Below are 19,205 nucleotides of genomic sequence, written 5' to 3'. Positions count from 1 at the left end.
TTGGCATGTTCACGGGGTGGTGCATCCCTTGCCTTGAGCATTTTATGACCCACCAAAGAAACCCCTTATTTTCTAGTCCTCACTTTCCAGTTCTCCCGTCACTGCCCCCCACCCCCAGGCCTAGGCAGGCACCCGAATGCATTGTTTCTGTACGTTTGCACGGATTCATCCCGTATGTGGTCCTTGTGCCTGGCTTCTTTCACTTACCGTCATGTTTTCAAGGTTCATCTATCTTATAGCATGAATCTTTGTACGGCCACTAATAATCCATTGTACGGATAAGCCGCTTTTATTTATTCCCTGACAGTTGGTGGGCGCTTGGGTTTTTCCGCTCTCTGGCTCCCATGAACAGTGCTGCCATGGATGTTTGTCTACAGGTCTCTGTGTGGACATCCATGTTCACGTCTCAGGTGTACTTCTAGGAGTGGAACTGTGGGCTCACAGAGGGGCTCTGCCTCATGTTGTGAGGACGTGCCAGGCTGTTCTTGAGGCCAGCCTCTGCCAGCATGTGTGAGGCTTTTCCGCGTCCTGGCCAATGTTAACTAGTCCTTTTCTTTTTTTTAAATTAGAGCTGTCACAGTGGGTGGTATCTTACTCTAGCTGTGCTTTGCATTTCCATGACGGTCAGTGATGTTGAGCATCTTTTTATGTGCTTTCTGGCCACTGGTATATCTTTGGGAATGTCTATGCAAATCCTTTGCCCATTTTTAAATTGGGTTGTCTGTTTTTATTTCTACTGTGTTCTAAGAGTTTTTTATGTATTCCAGATATAAGTTCCTCCTCAGATACATGTATTTGCATATCTTTTCTCTGATAAAAATATTCTTCCCCTGTTACCTTTTTGCTTCACTTTTTCCTGTCATTCCACATATTCTGTGCTCTAGTTACACAAGACTTTGTTTTCCCAGACATGCTACTTTTCACTCCTGAAAATGCAGTAAATAGCAGCAGATAGTCATTTGGCAAGCTTTCCTTAAGGCCGTTCTGCGTGCCCGGCCCCCAGCAGCTGGGATGCATCCCCCGGAGTTGGTGCTCAGACGCTGCGTCGGGGCCCCTCTCTCATTATCACGGTGCTCATAAAGTTACGTCACAGTGGGATTCCCATTCGCCCTGGAGTTTGGATCCTCACGGATTGTGCCCAGCATTGGGGACCGTCCGTAGCCGTGTGCTTAATGTTTATTAATGAGCTCAGTGACCCTGCGTTGTTCGTGGCTGTACTCAAGTGGGTGCTTGAGAAACACTTGTTGGCTCGTTGACCCAGAGTACATGTGGTCCCTAAAGAGACTGGGTAAACACAGTTTAAGGCCATCAAAATATTTTTACACAGAAGGGGGCTGGGTTATTAGGATGGGAGAACCTTCTGGAGCTGTGGTCTCCACATTTTGGCCATTAAGATATTGGGGACTCTTAATACATGCACACATACTCACATACACACATGTACACACATACATGTACACACCCATGACATACATACTCACATACAGGCTTATATACACACACTTGCACATTTACACTTACACACATGTACACACCCCATATACATGTATACTCCTACACACATGCACACACATGTACACACTCCCTGTGTACACGTATAGTCACACTCATGCGCGCACACACCCACGTACACACACACACGTGCACACGCTCCCTTCTGCACACACACATATACACTCACTTGTGCACACATACTCGCATATGCACATACACCTCACACTCACGTACACCATACACACGTGTGCATCTGCATCTACACGGTACAAGTTTTAGTGAGTTACATGCATGAGCTGTACTACTGTATTATGTATGTAATGATGTCACAGGAATGTAAAGTGTAAAACGAGAGATGAAAATACAACTAGATTTGCTTCTGTTTTCTTCCTGCACCCTGTGGATGGTTTTCACCCTAGGGTATGTGCCCTCACTTGGGAGCTTACTGCTTTAGAGAACGCAGTACTGAGTTTTTGTGTGGAGTTTTTATGAGGCCCTTGGGGTTCTCAAGTAAGCATTAAGGCCTTGCTTTATTTTCTGTCTTAAGCTTTAAGGTCAATTAAAGGCAACTACATTTAAATTCTAAAATGCTGAGTAATTTCACAGATGAAAATAATCTCGTCATTAATTCTGTTTAGAATATAAACCACAATCTTACTTTGAAGTGTTGTTTTAAGAAGTAAATCATGGGGGCGCCTGGGTGGCTCAGTCTTTAAGCGTCTGCCTTCGGCTCAGGTCATGATCCCAGGGTCCTGGGATCGAGCCCCACACGGGCTCCCTGCTCCACGGGAAGCCTGCTTCTCCCTCTCCCACTCCCCCTGCTTGTGTTCCCTCTCTCGCTGTGTCTCTCTCTGTCAAATAAATAAATAAAATCTTAAAAAAAAAAAAAAGTAAATCATAAAAAATGATACAACCACGTTGTAGAAAATTTGGAAAAAAGAGGAAAGAAATCTACATTTTGTTGTGGTTATTTATAGCAGTGTTGGTTAGAGTAAGACCCCCTCTCCCTCTGTGGGGTACCTTAACTTTACTATGTTTTTTAACCAAAAAGAACTTTCTTTAGAACTTTCTGTACTAAAAACCAAACAGACTTTTTATTTTTTTTATTTTTATTTTTTTAAAGATTTTATTTATTTATTTGACAGAGAGACGCAGCGAGAGAGGGAGAAGCAGGCTTCCCGCGGAGCAGGGAGCCCGATGCGGGGCTCGATCCCAGGACCCTGGGATCATGACCTGAGCCGAAGGCAGACGCTTAACGACTGAGCCACCCAGGCACCCCCCCAAACAGACTTTTTAATGTGACTTCCGTATTTATTAGCCTGTGATCTCTCTGATCTGCCCTTTGCTGCTCTGTGAGTGAGGTGTGGGTGACTCCTTATCTGTAGGGAAGCTGAGGTTTGAGGGTATGATTCTTTGACTTGTGTGATTGGGAATCCTAGCTCTAAGCAAGCATGTAGGTTTTTTACCTACATGGAATTGGAATGTTTTGGCACACGGAGTAATGTGTGTTCACTGTAAAAACAGTGGGACAGAGAAATTATATGGCTCTTTCTTTAGTTCTAACCTTCTTCTGGACTCTAGAGAAAAGGAGGGCTCTTTTCCATGAAACTTGTAAATAGTTCACTTTTTTTCTGTCCAAGTTGAAAACTAGATCCGACTGGTCCTGGATCTGCGGGTGTATTTGCTGATTCATAGGTGGGTGGACACATCACGGCGTGGTGATTGTTAGGAGCAGAAGGAGGTGCCCCTGAGCACTAGCTCCGCGGCATGAATGAAGGGGGTTGATGTGGCCACAGTCCGGTGCTGAGTGAGCACACGGTGGAGGGAGGGCTGGCTGGTGGCAGCCTCCACTTTCTGAGCAGCTGTTTTTGTTGGCCATTCGCCTTCCCTTCTCCAGACTTGCCCACGCCCCAGGTCAGCGAGCGGAGGGACCCACACCCCAGTCGAATGCAGATGCCGCAGGGGAACCCGCTGCTGCTGTCGTACACGCTGCAGGAGCTGCTGGCCAGGGACACCGTGCAGGTGGAGCTCATTCCCGAGAAGAAGGGCCTCTTCCTGAAGCATGTGGAATACGAGGTTTCCAGCCAGGTGAGGGGTAAACGGGGTGTGCCTGCTGGGAGACGAGGCGGGGCGGGGGTGGCCTGAGGGGGAGAAGGGCCGCAGAGAGAATCCGTGTGCTGGGCTTAAAGGGAAGATCCAAAACTGGACGCCGAGAGCCAAGCCACCCAACACATGTTTCCATAGCTTGCCCTCCCCCCCATCCCTATGCTGGGATGCTGCTCGGAGGAGCTTATCCAGTCTGCAGGGCACACACCGCGGCAGCGGGCCAGCCTGATGTGGTTTTGCAGTGGTGGGAAATCCCTGAGGGTAGAGTATGGGCTTCGGGTCCCGTTCGGAGGGCAGGATTGGTGTGTGTCCCATCTCATCCCCACTAAGGACGCTGCCCGCGCTGTCAGGGGCCCCCCCGATCCCGGAGTCGAGGAGGCGCTGGGCACCCGGCTGTGCGTCTGTGCGGAGACAGGGTGGCATCCGCAGTGCTAATCTTCCGTCCCTTCCTCCGTTCTCTTTCTTTCTTTTTTTTTTTTTTTTAAAGATTTTATTTATTTATTTGAGACAGAGAGAGCACATGAGAGTGGGGAGGGTCAGAGGGAGAAGCAGGCTCCCTGCCGAGCAGGGAGCCCGATGCGGGACTCAATCCAGGGACTCCAGGATCATGACCTGAGCCGAAGCAGTCGCTTAACCAACTGAGCCACCCAGGCGCCCCTCCGTTCTCTTTCTATATCCTGGTGCTGTTAGAATGGATCCTGGGGGTAGTTTTTATTCGGAAACCGAGGATTAAGTCATCGATGAGCCGACAGCATCCTTGGGCCTGTGGAGTCCCGCTGTGTCAGTGGGGGCCACACAAGGACAGGCGGAGCAGGGCCCCGCGGGCGCGCAGAGTCCTGCCGCTGTGGGGCTTCGCTTGGAAGAGTCTCTGTCATCCCGGGGAGGAAGCACGTTTTCCGAACCGAATGGCTGTGTGCGTGTGCTGTGGGAATCGGCAGTCACAGGATTTTTGTTTCAAGGTGTTCTCAAGCTGCAGAGACTGAAGTCGGCGAGTCAGCTTTGTTCTAGTGCGCTTGTGGGTGCTGCTCCCCGGGCGAGGGCGGGTCAGGGGGGCCCAGCCCCTTCCTCCGCGGGCTGGAGCCGGCGCGGGCATGTCTCCTTCCGGCCTCGCGGCCCGGGATGCGGTCCAGGGTGTGGTGGCTCCGAGCATCGGGGGCTGCCCTCCCCTGTACGGCGCTGGCAGCTGGCCCTTCCCGTGTTGTTCAGGTGCCCCGTTCCTTCAGGACGTCTGTTGTCCCCGCTCTGCCCGGGCCCTCCCGGGATGCGCTGCCCCAGCCCCAGCAGCACCCCGCTCACCCGAGGCCGCGGTGGGTACAGACGTGGCGCCGTGTGCTGTCCCCGCAGGGCGGCCGCCTGCCTTCGTGGCTCTCGTAGAGCTTATGGTTTTTTTTATGGACGTTATATTTTGGGGGGCAGTTTGAGGTTCACGGCAGAATTGAGTGGAAGGAACCGAGATTTCCCATATCCCCCTGCCCCCCTCCCCCCCAGGACAGGCTGCCCCATGATCAGTGTCCCCCAGACGGGGCATTTATCACGACCGGTGATCCCACGTGGACATGTCGTCACCCAGAGACCACGGTCGGTGCGAGGGTCCCTCTGGGTGGGCGCGCATTCTGTGGGTCTGGACGGTGACAGCTGGTATCCCCCGCCACGTGTCCCACAGTGTTCATGGCCCTGAAGGTCCCCTGCGTCCCACCTGTTCATCCCTCTGCCCCGAGCCCCTGGCAGCCGGCCCTCCTGTGCTGTGTGCACAGCTCTGCGTCCCCAGGGCGTCCGGTCGTCGGGGTCAGACTGGCTGCTGTCCCTGAGCAGCGTTATTTACAAGCAGTACAGTGTGTGCGATTTCCGGGACCGATGCTCATACGCGCATGTCGTGTGAGCTTGGACATGGAGCCAGGTCGGGTTTCTCTGCGCGTGGGGGCTGGTGCTCACGAGCCCGCGGGTCTGTCCGTGACGGGCGTCCGACGTCCACTTGTCTGGCCTTCTGGGCGGTGTCTGGTCTGCCACGACGGTCGGCACTCTCCCAGGAGGCCTTCGTGCTTGTCGCGCCGGCGCTGGGTGACCGCGTTCGGGAGGGCGCCCGTGGGACGCAGTGAAGAGGGCATCGCTCGCACCGGCTGCCTTTAATGGGGGGTGGGTCCAGCTGTGCGGGCGCAGCCTCCTGCCGGAAGTCCGGGGTCTTCAGGAGAGCCCGAGTGACGGGTGGCGGGGCAGGACGCTCGCGCCATGCAGCGGTGGGAGCCGGGAGCGTGCCGCCGGGGAGGACGGGGCTTGTCCTCGGTAGAGCCTGGCGAGGCAGGGTGAGGCCCCAGCCGCAGCGCTCCCGCGGGCTCCGCTTGGTGGCGGGAGTCGGGGGCAGGGGAGGTGTCTGGCGTCTGAGCACGGGGCCCTCCGTTCTCTTGCAGCGCTTCAGGGCCTCTGTGTACAGACGGTACAATGACTTCGTGGTTCTCCACGACATGCTGCTGCAGAAGTTCCCCTACCGCATGGTGCCGGCCCTGCCGCCCAAGAGAGTGCTGGGAGGTAAAGCTGGGGGGCTGGCTGGCAAGGGACGTGCCCAGGAAGGCCAGGTCGGCCGGGGGGGCGGGAGTGCAACCACCCTGCGCCTTCACAGTGAGCAGTGCCCATCTTGCCTGTCGGGGGTCCGCAAGAGGTGGATCACTGTTGGTTCAAACAAAAGGGACCCATGCTTTTCCTGGCAGATTTCTGCACCCGAGCGTGTTTGCGGGGGCTGGGGTGGGGGTGCTGCCCAGCCTATTTGCCGACCCCATGCTCTCTGCCCGCAGCCGACCGGGAGTTCATCGAGGCCCGGCGGAGGGCACTGAGGCGCTTCATTAACCTGGTGGCCCGGCACCCCCCGTTCTCCGAGGACGTGGCCCTCCGGCTGTTCCTGTCCTTCAGTGGCCCTGTGAGTACTTCACTGTCGCAGGTGGGGCCTGAGGTTCCCTACGCTGCCTGGCATTTTTTTTTTTTTTTTTAAAGATTTTATTTACTTGACACAGAGAGAGCACAAGCACGCAGAGAGGCAGGCAGAGAGAGAGGGAGAAGCAGGCTCTCCGCCGAGCAGGGAGCCGGACGTGGGGCTCGATCCCAGGACCCAGGGATCATGACCTGAGCCGAAGGCAGTCGCTTAACCGACTGAGCCACCCAGGCGCCCTTGCCTGGCATTCTTAAATTTGCTTGTTGTCTTGCTCTCCTTGGCTTGGGTGCCCTGACGGAGTCTCCTGCTCACGTGACTGCCCCAAGTGAGATTTACTTCCTTCCCAGATAATGGGGCTGTGATGTCAGGAGGCATCCTTGGCTTGGCAGGATTCGGTGTGTCAGCTGGAGGTTCTGAGCACTGTCGCCCTGAAGGCTTTGCTTGGGAGGGTTACGGAAGTGCCGGAGACCCCAGATTGCTATGGGTGTTTCCCGGAAAACAAATGAGGCCACTTTGATGATGTGCCATTGGAAGACTGAGTGGAGTCTTTCTCCCAGAGCTGCAGGGTAGACCCACTGTGTCCCGTGGACGTTAATTTCTGTTAGAAACCAGGCGGCCGTGTCTGTCAGCTGTTATGCTGTGTGTGTTAGCCTTGGGGAGCGAGGCAAAGCCCTTGTTCCCGGTTGGGGAGGACGTCCCTGCCTTGTCCCAAGGGCAGCCTGCTCGCCTAGGGAGAGGGGTGGGGGCAGGGGCTCCAATGAGGCCGCTTTACCCGTGGAATCAGATGGGTCATCTTCTGTCCGAGGGAAGCCCTTCTTGAGCAGGGACTTGGGGGGGCTCAGTCCCACCCTCTCCCACCGCAGGACGCAGATCGCGGAGCCGCCGAGGCAGAGACACCCTGTGAGGCCGAGGGGCCTGGGGCCCCCTGGAGACGGCTTTCCTGCTGCTAGCTCAGACGCCCCTCTTACGGGACGTGAAGCAGGCACTCCGTGAACGCTTGTTGTGACCGTCTGCCCTTGAGCTGGGAGTGTGGGCCTTTGAGCCCTGGGCGGACAGGTTCCTTCAGTGCAGGGGTCTTTACTGCCAGGGAGGAGTGCGGGGGGGCCTGGCAGCTGCACACACGGCACAGAGCTGGGTGGCGTCCCCGTCCTGGTGTGACGCTCCTCTGACCCTTTGCCCTCACGCAGATAGGGGGTTGTCCCTGGGACCTCCCTGACTCCGTTTCCTCTGGTAAAATGAGAAAATTAGGACAGATGATCCTCAAGCATCTCTGAAATTCTAGAACTCCTTGACTCATGAAGAGCTGCAGGTTAGGCTCTCTGCCTCTATTTCCCGTGGCTCTTTGTGGGTCCCGGTCTTGGACATGGCTTTGCCAAGGAGGCCTGTGTGTTGCCCACCGGCCCTCCTGGGGCTCTGTGGGCCTGGGTCCTGTGGGTCTGTCTGAAGGAAGGAGGAGACCTCAGCTCGTCTCTGTGCCCCACGTGGTGGGACCTACCAGGATGTGACGTCTGTGGCACGGAGGTCCTTTCTGCTCTGTGGATGGAGTTCCTGTGTTTCTGGAGAGAGAGCTGCCCTCTGGGGCTGGAGGTTTTGCGGTGCCGGTGTTGTTAAGTCAGGCTTTCCTGGCTGTGGAAAGCCACCCTAAAGGTTAAGGTCAATGGGAAGAAGTCCGGGGAGACACAGTGACGAGATGTTCTGGGATGCCTGTGTGACAGCCCTCCTATGGGAGCACGTTCCTCTTGAGGAAGGCCTGCCTCCTGCCTCCTGCTGACCTCCTCGGTCTCATACAGACTGTTCTGCAGCTTGGTAGAGCTGGCTGTTCTGTTTCCTTTTGCAGGACGTGCAGAACAAGTTAAAGGAATCAGCTCAGTGTGTTGGAGATGAATTCATGAACTGTAAGCTGGCTCCTCGGGCCAAGGTACTTTGCTCGTCGTGACGCGCCCCCTCCGGTCCAGGCAGTGACCGCCTGTCCCCATGCCTGACCGCGTGCTGGGGATGACGCTGAGGCCCGCCGCATGCTTTCCTCATTTCACCTGCTTTCACCTGCTCGGACACACAGCCGGTGTCCTGCCAACTTCACAGATGGGGAGACGGGCCCCGAGAGGCTGCCAAGGTCCCAGACCACAGAGTAGCCCACCCGTAGGGGGCTGAACATGGTCTGGCCACAGAAGCCGGCCAGCTCTCCTGCCACATCTCCGAGGCTTTGTGATTCAGGTGGACTCCCGCTGGGTCACTAGCCTCTCGGATTTCAGAGGGGACGGGAGTGTTGCATTGGTTTATTGTAAAATTTAGCACATCTCTTCTTTCTCTAAAGAGGATTGTGGCGGCTACTGGGTAGCTTTTTCCTTTTCCTTCTTAAAGTGCTTCTCCGTATGGAAGTACGGACTGCTGCCCACGTGCCCACTCCATTCCCTAAGCTTCCTGTTTTCTAAGTGTTATGTAGTTAATGTTAAAGAGTAGTTCATGTTACTGGGTAGTTAATAGTTAAGCTGGTAAAAAGTGACTCTTGGGGGAGACATGCGGCCTCCCGGAGGCCTTGCCCTCATGCGGAGAGTCACTTTGAGCGTGAGGGTTATTATCGGAGTGTGCGTTCTGGCAGGACCTCCAGTTGGATCCGCTTTCAGTGGACGCTAGAATCGCCATCTCCTGGGGCCACTCAGCTTAGTGTTTGTGGTATATGTGTGATGTTGGTTTCTGTTTCTTTTTTGGACAAGAAGGGAGGTCCCGTGAGGCCCCACGTGGCCTGGCGTCTGGGCCCACACGCTGCTCTGTCACCGGGCTTCTTCCCTGTCCTGATGGGCGTCGTCTCCAGAAGGCCCTTCACGGCCAGTAATGCGTGGCCTTGCTGTCCTCCCTGCCAGGACTTCCTCCCGGCCGACATCCAGACTCAGTTAGCCGTCAGCCGGGAGCTCATTCGGAACATCTGCAACAGCTTCCACAGGCTTCGCGACCGGGCTGAGCGGATTGCATCGAGGGCCGTCGACAATGCTGCTGACCTTCTCGTATTCGGGAAGGAGCTGAGGCAGGTGCCCCGCCGGGGGGGGGTCTGCAGACTTGGTGGCAGAAGGCGTTTTACTACAGCGACGCCCGTTCTGACCAGTTTCACTGTTAGAGGGCGAAGGAGAGGGCTGGGGAAATGGGTTATGGAATTTAGAAGAAGACAACTGGGGGAATTTAGGCAGGGAAGGGTGGATCCCTAAACACACGAATGTGTGCCAGTCGGTCACACGGCGTTTTCCCTGCTGTCAGGACTAGACTGGAAAAGGACGGCCCGAACTGTTCACGCGCCTCTGTGTGGAGGGGCAGTGGACGGTCAGCCAGGACTGCACCCTCCTCCTCAGTCTCGAGAACTCTGCCTCGCGAGCCCACGTGTGCACACCCATCCCTGGGGGGCTTGTTGACCAGAACTGGCTCAGGAGGCCTGGGGCGGGGGCTGAGGTCCTGGCTTTCTGACAGATGCTCAGATGTCCCCAGCGACCGCTCTTCGCGTGGCAGAGGTTGCCCTGGGACGACATGTCATGCTGGACGGCCAGCTCAGCTCCCAGGCCTTGAGTGTCTTGTCTCCTCTGTTTCTTTTTCCCTTAGTGCTTTGGGGTCTGACACGACCCCGCTCCCCTCCTGGGCCTCTCTGAACAGCAGCACGTGGGGGTCCCTTAAACAGGCGCTGAGAGGCCTGTCCGTTGAATTTGCACTGCTTGCTGACAAAGCTGCCCAGCAGGTGAGTGACGTTGTTGTGCTCGGTGCCCGTTCTGAAGAGCACCTGTCCCTGGGGAACGGAAGCGGGGACATCTTTGTACGTGGACTTTGGAGTCCTGTGTCTGGAGTGAGTGGGTGCTGGTCTCGGTTGGAACTGCATGTCCCCATGTGTTCCGAGTGGCTCCTTGTGAGCCCCTGACGCTCTGAAGATGGTTGCCCATGACAAAGAGACTGGGTGCTGGTCCTTTGAAGGTTCATTTTGCTGAGATGAGAAGCTGTAATCTGTCCTTGAAAATGTAATCTCGGACTTCCCCGGATGCTTCTTGGGTGGACCAGGTAGTTCCCACTTTGCTATCCTAGTCAGCAAGTACTTGGTTTCTCAATAACTTACCAGGACAGTAAGTAAACTCCAGAGCCCTGAGAGAGCCCCATCTCCATTCCCTGCAGAGACCCAGTTAGCCTCCAGAAATGCTTCTGCCGCACGCGCAGGGGCCTTGTGGTCCTTGGGGATCTATTTGAAGGTCCACAGTTTACTGGCAGACGGAGAGGCTCATCTGGATGCTTTTATGCTATAAAACCCCTGCGTGACTTTGAGGGTGAGCGTTTGTGGCCTGGTTCTTGGGGAAATGGTCTGTAGGCTGGTAGTAAATAAATTAAAATGGTGTACCTGTGAAGGGACTTGCTGCCTGTCTGACGCTCGAAGCTCCTTAGTAGCAGGTTGGAGAACACAGCGACGGTGGTGGACTCTCCGACCGTGGAGCTGGGGGATTTTCAGGCTCAAGGTGGGGCCCTCAGAGGCCCAGGACGTCTCTAAGTTCCAAAAAGGAAATTTGATCTTGGCTGGTACGGAAAGTCCTGGGTTTTCTTCCTCTGTGGTCCCGGTGCCTGTGTGTTCCCATTAGAAACTGAGTGTAGGGTGTTGGCATTTCTCAGAACTGGCGCCGGGCCCAGTCCCCCCCAGGCCTGCCAGGGGCCCACGTGTCCACCGCGGGGAGGACCGGCACTGTGCTGTTGCAGGTGCGGCTGCAGAGAGAGGCAGCCTGCTCTGCATTCGGCTAGTGTCTTGTGCTGGGCCTGTGCTCGGGCTATGTTGCTTCCTGGGCCTGTTTCGTGTCCGTGAGAAGCAAGGGCTGGATGAGGTCATTCGGACACTTTTCATGGAACCTGTTGGACTTTCCTCAAAGCTCATTTTAAAACCTAAAATTGAAGCTGTCCTGGTTGCAAGGACCTAGGCCCTGGGCCCACACAGCTCCCAGTTCAACAGGTAGCCTCATGGCAGGGGTGGGAGAGCGCGTGGGGTGCACCGTGAATCCCCAGGCGTCCCGCAGAACAGAAACTCCTGACTCTGTCATCTCCCGTGTTTTCCGACTGAGGTTTGGATGCTGTGTTTCTGCCTTTGAAGAGAGAGAGAGGGTTCAGGCTTCTGATGTGGTGCAAGTTCATAGTTTGAAGCTGACCCCCAAGCTCTGAGATTCTCTGATAGCTGGCGGATGCTGCTTTGAAATGTGATGTCTGAGGAAGTACCACTTCCTGACTATTCCTCGTGGTTTTCACGTTGAAGTGAAATTAATATAGTTTTAATGTGAAACTGGATCAAACGACTGTCAGGACTTTCATCCAGCACAGCTGGGGTTCTGTTCACTCTCACTGCACGAGGAAAGACACCCAGGGGCTGGTTTTCCTAACTCTGTTTCCACACACCCTGGTTTTATTCTCCCCAACACCTGTTAGGGGCCCCAGGTCACTATATCCCAGCGGGACAACGGAGACTGAGAGGGGGCTGTTTTTTCCATGCTGACAGGTGGTGGTTTGGGGTCTTGTGTGGCATTGAACGAGAACTGGGACCTAGCCAGTGACGTGACCTGCTGCTAGACCGAGGAACCTCCGTCCTCCTGTGCCCCTCCGCCCAGTCAGGCGGGAGCAGGGCACCTGTGGACCTCTGGTGTTTTCCTTCTGGGTTTAGAAGACCTGGAACATGCCTGTTATTTTCCTTTGACCTTATTGGCTCGAGTCTTGGCTGTGGGTGTGGGAATGAGTGGCCTGGAACCTCTGAGCTCGGCAGGCATGAGTCCCGGGTCCCCTGAGTTGCTGGCAGGACCTGGGCAGGAGCCCTGGTTCCCAGGGCAGTGCTTGTAACCCGGTCAGACTCCTCCTCCTCGTTTCTTCCCATCTTCTGCCTTCTGGCTGCACCCTCGACACAGTCCGCTGTGTGGTTTCCGAGGTGAGCTTTTCATGCTGAGCCATAGCTGGAGCTCTAGAGGTTGTGAAAAGGGCTCTTTTCTCTGAGGAGCCCACACTGCACCCGGGAGAGGTGAGGTGCTCACCAAACACCTGAGAGGTGCTTGGTGAATGCCTAAGAAGTGTTCAGCAAACACCCGGGCAAGGTGCTCGGCAAGTGTTGGTGGCTGAGGGACATGAGCTGTGCTAGAGCCCTCAGGACATGTGGCTGTGAGCACAGTGTTAGAATGGAGGGCTCCCAGGAAGCCAGCCTAACCCCAACTGTACTGTGGCTTTGGCACGCTGGGAGGCCCAGTGCTGTGGAACAGCAAGCACGAGTGGACAGATGACCTTGGGAACTGAGGATGTAGTTTTCATCCAGCTGCTGGGTTCTGTGGCTTCCCTGCCTTACGTTGGGGGGCCTTCGTGTGGGAAGGGGGCTCTTCTGCAGAGCTGGCTGGTGGCTGTGGGGGGAAGAGCCAGCTCAGGCCTGCGTATGGGGGGCCCTGGCCGGGTCTGTGGGTCCTGTGGTGCTCGGTGTTGGTCACCCACCCTTGTTTTCTAGGGCAAACAGGAAGAGAATGACGTGGTGGAGAAATTGAACCTCTTCTTGGATTTGCTCCAGTCCTATAAAGTGAGTCTGGCTGTTCCTTGGCCAAGGACAGAGCTTTTGAGAAGGATCCATGATCTTTCAGGGGTGTGACTCCAGAGGAGTGGACGAAGAGCTGCGAAGCCAGGGCTGTGGAGGGAAGATGGGCCGTAGACAGTCTTGCCAGAGTTATTTCCCCCTGGCGGGTTCTGCAGGTGTTCTGGGCTGTGGCCCCAGCAGGTGTGCAGACAGGCCTCTGGCTTCCCTTGGTCTGAGATTGGCGGGTGTGTGTGTGCACGCATGCATACATGCGGGTGTATGTGTATGCATGTGTGTACACGCGCACGTGTGTGTGTGCATGAGTGCATGTATTTGTGTATGCATGTGCATGCGTGTGAATGTATGAGGGTATGCACGAGCACGTGTATGTGTGTATGTGCATGTATGTGTACATGCGCACGTATGTGTGCATGAGTGCATGCATGCATTTGTGTATGCATGTGCATGCGTGTGAATGTGTGAGGGTATGCACGAGCGCGTGTATGTGTGTGTACACGCGCACGTGTGTGTGTGCATGAGTGCATGCATTTGTATGCATGTGCATGCGTGTGAATGTGTGAGGGTATGCACGAGCGCGTGTATGTGTGTGTGTACATGCGCACGTATGTGTGTGCATATGAGTGCATGCATTTGTGTATGCATGTGCATGGGTGTGAATGTATGAGGGTATGCACGAGCGCATGTATGTATGTGTGTGTGCATGAGTGCATGCATTTGTGTATGCATGTGCATGCGTGTGAATGTATGAGGGTATGCACGAGCGCGTGTATGTGTCTACACGCGCACGTGTGTGTGTGCATGAGTGCATGCATTTGTGTATGCATGTGCATGCGTGTGAATGTATGAGGGTATGCACGAGCGCGTGTGTGTGTACACACACGTGTGTATGTGTGTGCATGAGTGCATGCATGCATGTGAATGTATGAGGGTATGCACGAGCGCGTGTATGTGTGTGTACACGCGCACGTGTGTGTGTGCATGAGTGCATGCATTTGTGTATGCATGTGCATGCGTGTGAATGTATGAGGGTATGCACGAGCGCGTGTATGTGTGTATGTGTATGTATGTGTGCGCATGAGTGCATGCATGCATTTGTATATGCATGTGCGTGCGTGTGAATGTGTGAGGGTATGCACGAGCGTGTGTATGTGTATGTATGTGTGTGTGTACACGCGCACGTGTGTATGTGTATGAGTGCATGCATTTGTGTATGCATGTGTATGCGTGTGAATGAGGGTATGCATGAGCGTGTGTATGTGTATGTGTGTGTACACGCGCACGTGTGTATGTGTGTGCATGAGTGCATGCATGCATTTGTGTATGCATGTGCACGCGTGTGAATGAGGGTATGCACGAGCTCGTGTATGTGTGTGTGTACACACGCACGTGTGTGCATATGAGTGCATGCATTTGTGTATGCATGTGCATGCGTGTGAATGTATGAGGGTATGCACGAGCGCGCGTGTGTACACGCGCACGTGTGTATGTGTGTGCATATGAATGCATGCATTTGTGTATGCATGTGCATGTGTGTGAATGTGTGAAGGTATGCACGAGCGCGTGTATGTATGTGTATGAATGTACACACGCACATATGTGTGTGCATGAGTGCATGCGTGTGAATGTGTGAGGGTATGCACGAGCGCGTGTATGTGTATGTGTGTGTACACGCGCACGTGTGTATGTGCATGAGTGCATGCATTTGTGTATGCATGTGTATGCGTGTGAATGAGGGTATGCATGAGCGTGTGTATGTGTATGTGTGTGTACACGCGCACGTGTGTATGTGTGTGCATGAGTGCATGCATGCATTTGTGTATGCATGTGCACGCGTGTGAATGAGGGTATGCACGAGCTCGTGTATGTGTGTGTGTACACACGCACGTGTGTGCATATGAGTGCATGCATTTGTGTATGCATGTGCATGCGTGTGAATGTATGAGGGTATGCACGAGCGCGCGTGTGTACACGCGCACGTGTGTATGTGTGTGCATATGAATGCATGCATTTGTGTATGCATGTGCATGTGTGTGAATGTGTGAAGGTATGCACGAGCGCGTGTATGTATGTGTATGAATGTACACACGCACATATGTGTGTGCATGAGTGCATGCGTGTGAATGTGTATGAGGGTATGCACAAGCGTGTGTATGTGTATGTATGTGTGTGTGTACACGCGCACGTGTGTATGTGTATGAGTGCATGCATGCATTTGTGTATGCATGTGCATGCGTGTGAATGTGAGGGTATGCACAAGCGCGTGTATGTGTGTATGTGTATGAATGTGTGTGTACACGCGCACGTGTGTATGTGTGTGCATGAGTGCATGCAAGCATTTGTGTATGCATGTGCATGCATGTGAATGTGAGGGTATGCACGAGCGCGTGTATGTGTGTATGTGTATGTATGTGTATGAGTGCATGCATGCATTTGTGTATGCATGTGCATGTGTGTGAATGTGTGAGGGTATGCACGAGCGCGTGTATGTGTGTATGTGTATGTGTGTGTACACGTTAAGACGTGCGTACACGTGTGTGTATGTATGTGGGTATATGTGCATATGTAGAAGTATGTGTGAATGTGTAAATTGTGAGCACAGGTATGTACGTGTGTGCACGTGTACATGTAAGAGTGTATACACGTATGTGACTGCACACGTGCACGTGAGTGTATGTGCATGTATGCAGAACACCTGTATGTGTATGTGGGCGTATACGTACGCTCCCACACGTGTGCGTGCGCACGTGTGTCCATGTGCACATGTGTGCACAGAGGGGGGTGTGTGTGTGTGTGTGTGTGAGAGAGAGAGAATATGCTCGCTCCCTACACATGTGTGGGGGCTGGCCTGGCGCGGAGGGAGCTTGCCTCTTCTGTGGGCAGAGATGCTGGGAAGTCCGACTCCAGCTCTGTGTAGGGCTGGCTTCTGAACCGTGGTGGCGTCGGTGATGGGCTGGATGGTCTGTGAAGCCAGAGAATCCTTCGTGCTGAGCTCAAGGAGAGGGGGCCCAGGACTTTGAGGAAGGTTCCAGAAGGGATTTGTTAAGTTGGATGGTAGCCAGGTCCCCTCGAGATCCCAGCACTGTGGTTCTGTGGCCAGTATTTCCCACAAGATTCCTGAGTGGGGCTATTTTAGGGCTCCAGGGAAATGCCGGTGCATCTTCCTTTTGGAGGTGGGTCTTTCTGCTGCTGGAGGGACACGGGCTTCCTGAAACTGGGCAGCAGAAAAGTCGGAAACCCACCTTCCATCTTCCCTGTGCGTCTTCCCTTGTGGACAGGACCTAGTTTATGTGGGTTTTCGGTTGGCGGTGCTGATGTGCACTGCAGCCCCTCCTGGTTTCACCCGGGGCCTGTCACCGGAACCACTCCGTTCCACGACTCCTTCCTGAGCGTGGAGTGAGTGGGTGTGCGTGGGAACGGTTTCTGAAGAGGAGGGGCTCGTGTGTGAACAGCGCTGACTTGGAAGCATGTGTCTGTTGGCTGGTCTCTTCCCACTGCCCCCTTTCCACGCGGCCTCCCCCGGGGGGAGGGTGGCTCCGGGTCCCTGCTGGCTGGTGGCTGAGCGCAGGTGCCCTCCCCGCACAGGACCTGTGCGAACGGCACGAGAAGGGCGTGCTGCACAAGCACCAGCGTGCCCTGCACAAGTACAGCGTGACGAAGAGGCAGATGCTGAGTGCCGCCGTGCAGAGCCGCGAGCCCGACTCGGCGCAGCCGCTGGAGTCCCGCATCGTCGAGGTGCTTCTGGCGGGGGGCGGGGGGCGGGGCGGCCCGGGGCTGCGCCCCGGCTGGGCTGCCCGTGAGCAGGCCTGGCCTGGCTGGGCCCCGGAGCTGTACTTCGGGGCCTGGCCCCTGAGCTTCCGGAGGGTCGCTGCCTGGGGCCGGTGCGGCCGGCGGGGGGATGGGCAGGCGGCCCTGTGGTGCCCAGAGCAGAGCCTTTGGGGTGCCCGGTTGGGGTGAGTGGCTTGGAATTTTCCTCAGCGCCGGTGCAGGGAAGGGCTTGAGGCCCCGGGCTCGGGGAGGGGCCGTGTATTGGTGTGGCGCTCCGCAGCGTCCGCTGGGCCGGGTACGAGGGGCGGCTCCTCTCTCCGCAGCAGGAGAACGCCATCCAGACCTTGGAGCTTCGGAGCTTCTTCTCCTTGTACTGCCTGCACCAGGAGATGCAGCTGGTCCACATCTACCTGCCCCTCACCTCCCACATCCTCGGGGCCTTTGTCAACTCGCAGATCCAAGGCCACAAGGAGGTGGGTCGGCCAGCCCCTTGCTGTCTGGGAGCCTGGCACTCCTGCAGCCGGCCTTCCGGCATTGCCGGGAGCACGGGGCCTGGAAACAGGCCAGGTTCATGTCTGCTGTCGCACACGCAGGGCGAACAGCAGTGGCAAAGCTGTCCTCGCGATGCTTGGAGGGTGGGGGGCAGCGTGAGACCATGATGGAAGTGTTCCTCCTCTCCTGGAGGAATTCTGGAGTCGGGTAAAGCGCAGCATCCCCTGGAATGGAGAGAAGAGAGGGTGGGGCGTCGGTGAGAGAAGGCGGGGGTTGGCGCAGACCCCGGGTCCGTGTCCTCCGGCCGGTGGCTCCCGCACTGCTGGGAACAAGCCCTCTGCTTGGCTGGAGACGTGGCAAGCTCCGCGGACACCTGCTGGCCCCGAGGACCCAGAGCCGCGTGGCGCTAGCTTGTCTTGGACTCCTTGTGCCTCCGCAAATGGGGACAGGCGTGTCCCTCTCCAGACAGCCTAGAAGGGGGCGTGTGTCTAGGCTTGAAGAAACTCGTATACGGTCCCCGCGTGGTTCTGCCTTTGCTGGCCGCTGCTGACGTGGTGTGTGCTGGGTCGGGTCAAGGCCTGGTGGCAGCCCCAGCAGGACAGTCACCTGCTGGGGGGGGGCGCGTCTGCCCGTGGCCACCTGCAGCTCCCTGGCACAGTAGGCGTGCTCAGGCCAGAGTCCCTAAAGCCTGGGCCGCAGTCCCGGCTCTGCGCCTGTTAGAACTCTCCAGCCTTGGCGTGTTTAATCCCTGTGGCAAGTTTCCGTTTCTGAAAGACGGTGTGTGCTGTGCGCCTCCTCGGCCTCCAGGATCGGCGTGGGACCCGGAGGGTGATGGGCTACAAGCGTCTGGGACTGCAGCGTCCCCATCCCTGGGGAGCGTCCCGGCGGGTCAGCCAGAGAGGAACGGGCCTCTCCCGCTCCGGTGGAGGCCCGCGCAGGGCCCCGTGCAGGTGGGCTCGGGTCTGGGGAGGCTGATCTCCGAGCCGCCCTCCTCCCCGTGCCGCTGGTGTCTGCTCCTCAAGCCGGATACCAGCGTGCGAGTGAGCACTGCCGCACGTCTTACCCCCACTTCCTCTCTGGCGCGGCTTGTCCTGTGTGACCCGCCACACCGGGAGGCCGGTCCTGGCGGAGCCCACCTGCCGGCCACCGGGCGTGCGTGCGGCGCACACCATTCCTTCTCTTTCGGCGTCCTCTGTGGAGGAAGGGGCTGAGATGCGGCGAGGGGAAGGGCCAGCTGTCCCCTGGTCTGGTCTGGTGGCACGGGGCTCCTCGGGGGTTTCTCACCCTGTTGTGCTCCCTCTTCTCCAGATGAGCAAGGTGTGGAACGACCTGAAGCCCAAGCTCAGCTGCCTCTTCGCGGGACCCAACAGTTCCCTGCCCCCGCCGAGATCCCCGCAGGACGGCATGTCTCCTCAGTAGTGCCAGTGGCCTGGGGCGGGAGCCCCGGCGGCCTCACTAAAACCTCTTTCCAAACGGTGTGTCCCTGTTTAATTCCCTTCAGACAGCGGCTGCCTTCCCCCCCACCACAGGGTCCCCGGTGTTGGGCTGACGCCCGGGCTGGGGGGGGTCCAGGGTCTGGGTGCTGCCCTCCTGGGGAACAGGGCCGAGGACATGATCTGAGCATCCACGGAAGCCAGAGGCCATGGGGATCTGCTCAGCTGCCTCTGCCCCCCTGCCCCCCGCACTGTGCCTGGGAGTCTGGTGGGGAGAAGTTGAGGGCCCCTGGAATGGTTTTCTCTGATTCCCAGAGGTCACGGTGGCAGGATGGTTTCCACCTAGCAGGTGCTGGGGGGGAGGGGGCATGTGCAGGGGGCCCCCCAGGGGCTTAGAGCAGTCAGGAGGGTCTGGATGAGCTGAGCCCACAGA

The 19,205-nt window shown here is 56.3% G+C and overlaps 1 protein-coding gene across 5 annotated transcripts in view; it reads left to right on the top strand.

Moving 5' to 3' along the window:
* The window catches only part of SNX8 (sorting nexin 8), a 38,019-nt gene extending 19,207 nt beyond the window's left edge, over nucleotides 1-18,812 (top strand). For 2 of the 5 annotated variants that reach the window (XM_036106305.2, XM_078074231.1), the window contains 10 exons: nucleotides 3,392-3,582; nucleotides 6,006-6,123; nucleotides 6,387-6,508; nucleotides 8,358-8,438; nucleotides 9,382-9,542; nucleotides 10,106-10,238; nucleotides 12,999-13,067; nucleotides 16,665-16,814; nucleotides 17,171-17,320; nucleotides 18,648-18,812. In XM_036106305.2, coding sequence (XP_035962198.1) covers nucleotides 3,392-3,582; nucleotides 6,006-6,123; nucleotides 6,387-6,508; nucleotides 8,358-8,438; nucleotides 9,382-9,542; nucleotides 10,106-10,238; nucleotides 12,999-13,067; nucleotides 16,665-16,814; nucleotides 17,171-17,320; nucleotides 18,648-18,758 — 1,286 coding nt within the window. In that variant the 3' untranslated portion in view covers nucleotides 18,759-18,812. Of the gene's footprint in view, nucleotides 1-2,852; nucleotides 3,190-3,391; nucleotides 3,583-6,005; nucleotides 6,124-6,386; nucleotides 6,509-8,357; nucleotides 8,439-9,381; nucleotides 9,543-10,105; nucleotides 10,239-12,998; nucleotides 13,068-16,664; nucleotides 16,815-17,170; nucleotides 17,321-18,647 lie in introns of those variants that run through there. The other 3 variants (XM_078074235.1, XM_078074232.1, XM_078074234.1) reach the window with 3 other exon arrangements.
* The last annotated feature ends 393 nt before the right edge of the window (nucleotides 18,813-19,205 follow it).

This window comes from Halichoerus grypus, chromosome 6 (assembly GCF_964656455.1).
Source record: "Halichoerus grypus chromosome 6, mHalGry1.hap1.1, whole genome shotgun sequence".
NCBI classification, from domain to species: domain Eukaryota; kingdom Metazoa; phylum Chordata; class Mammalia; order Carnivora; family Phocidae; genus Halichoerus; species Halichoerus grypus.
Note: the sequence above shows the minus strand (reverse complement) of the source record. Positions and strands in the feature narration are given on the sequence as shown.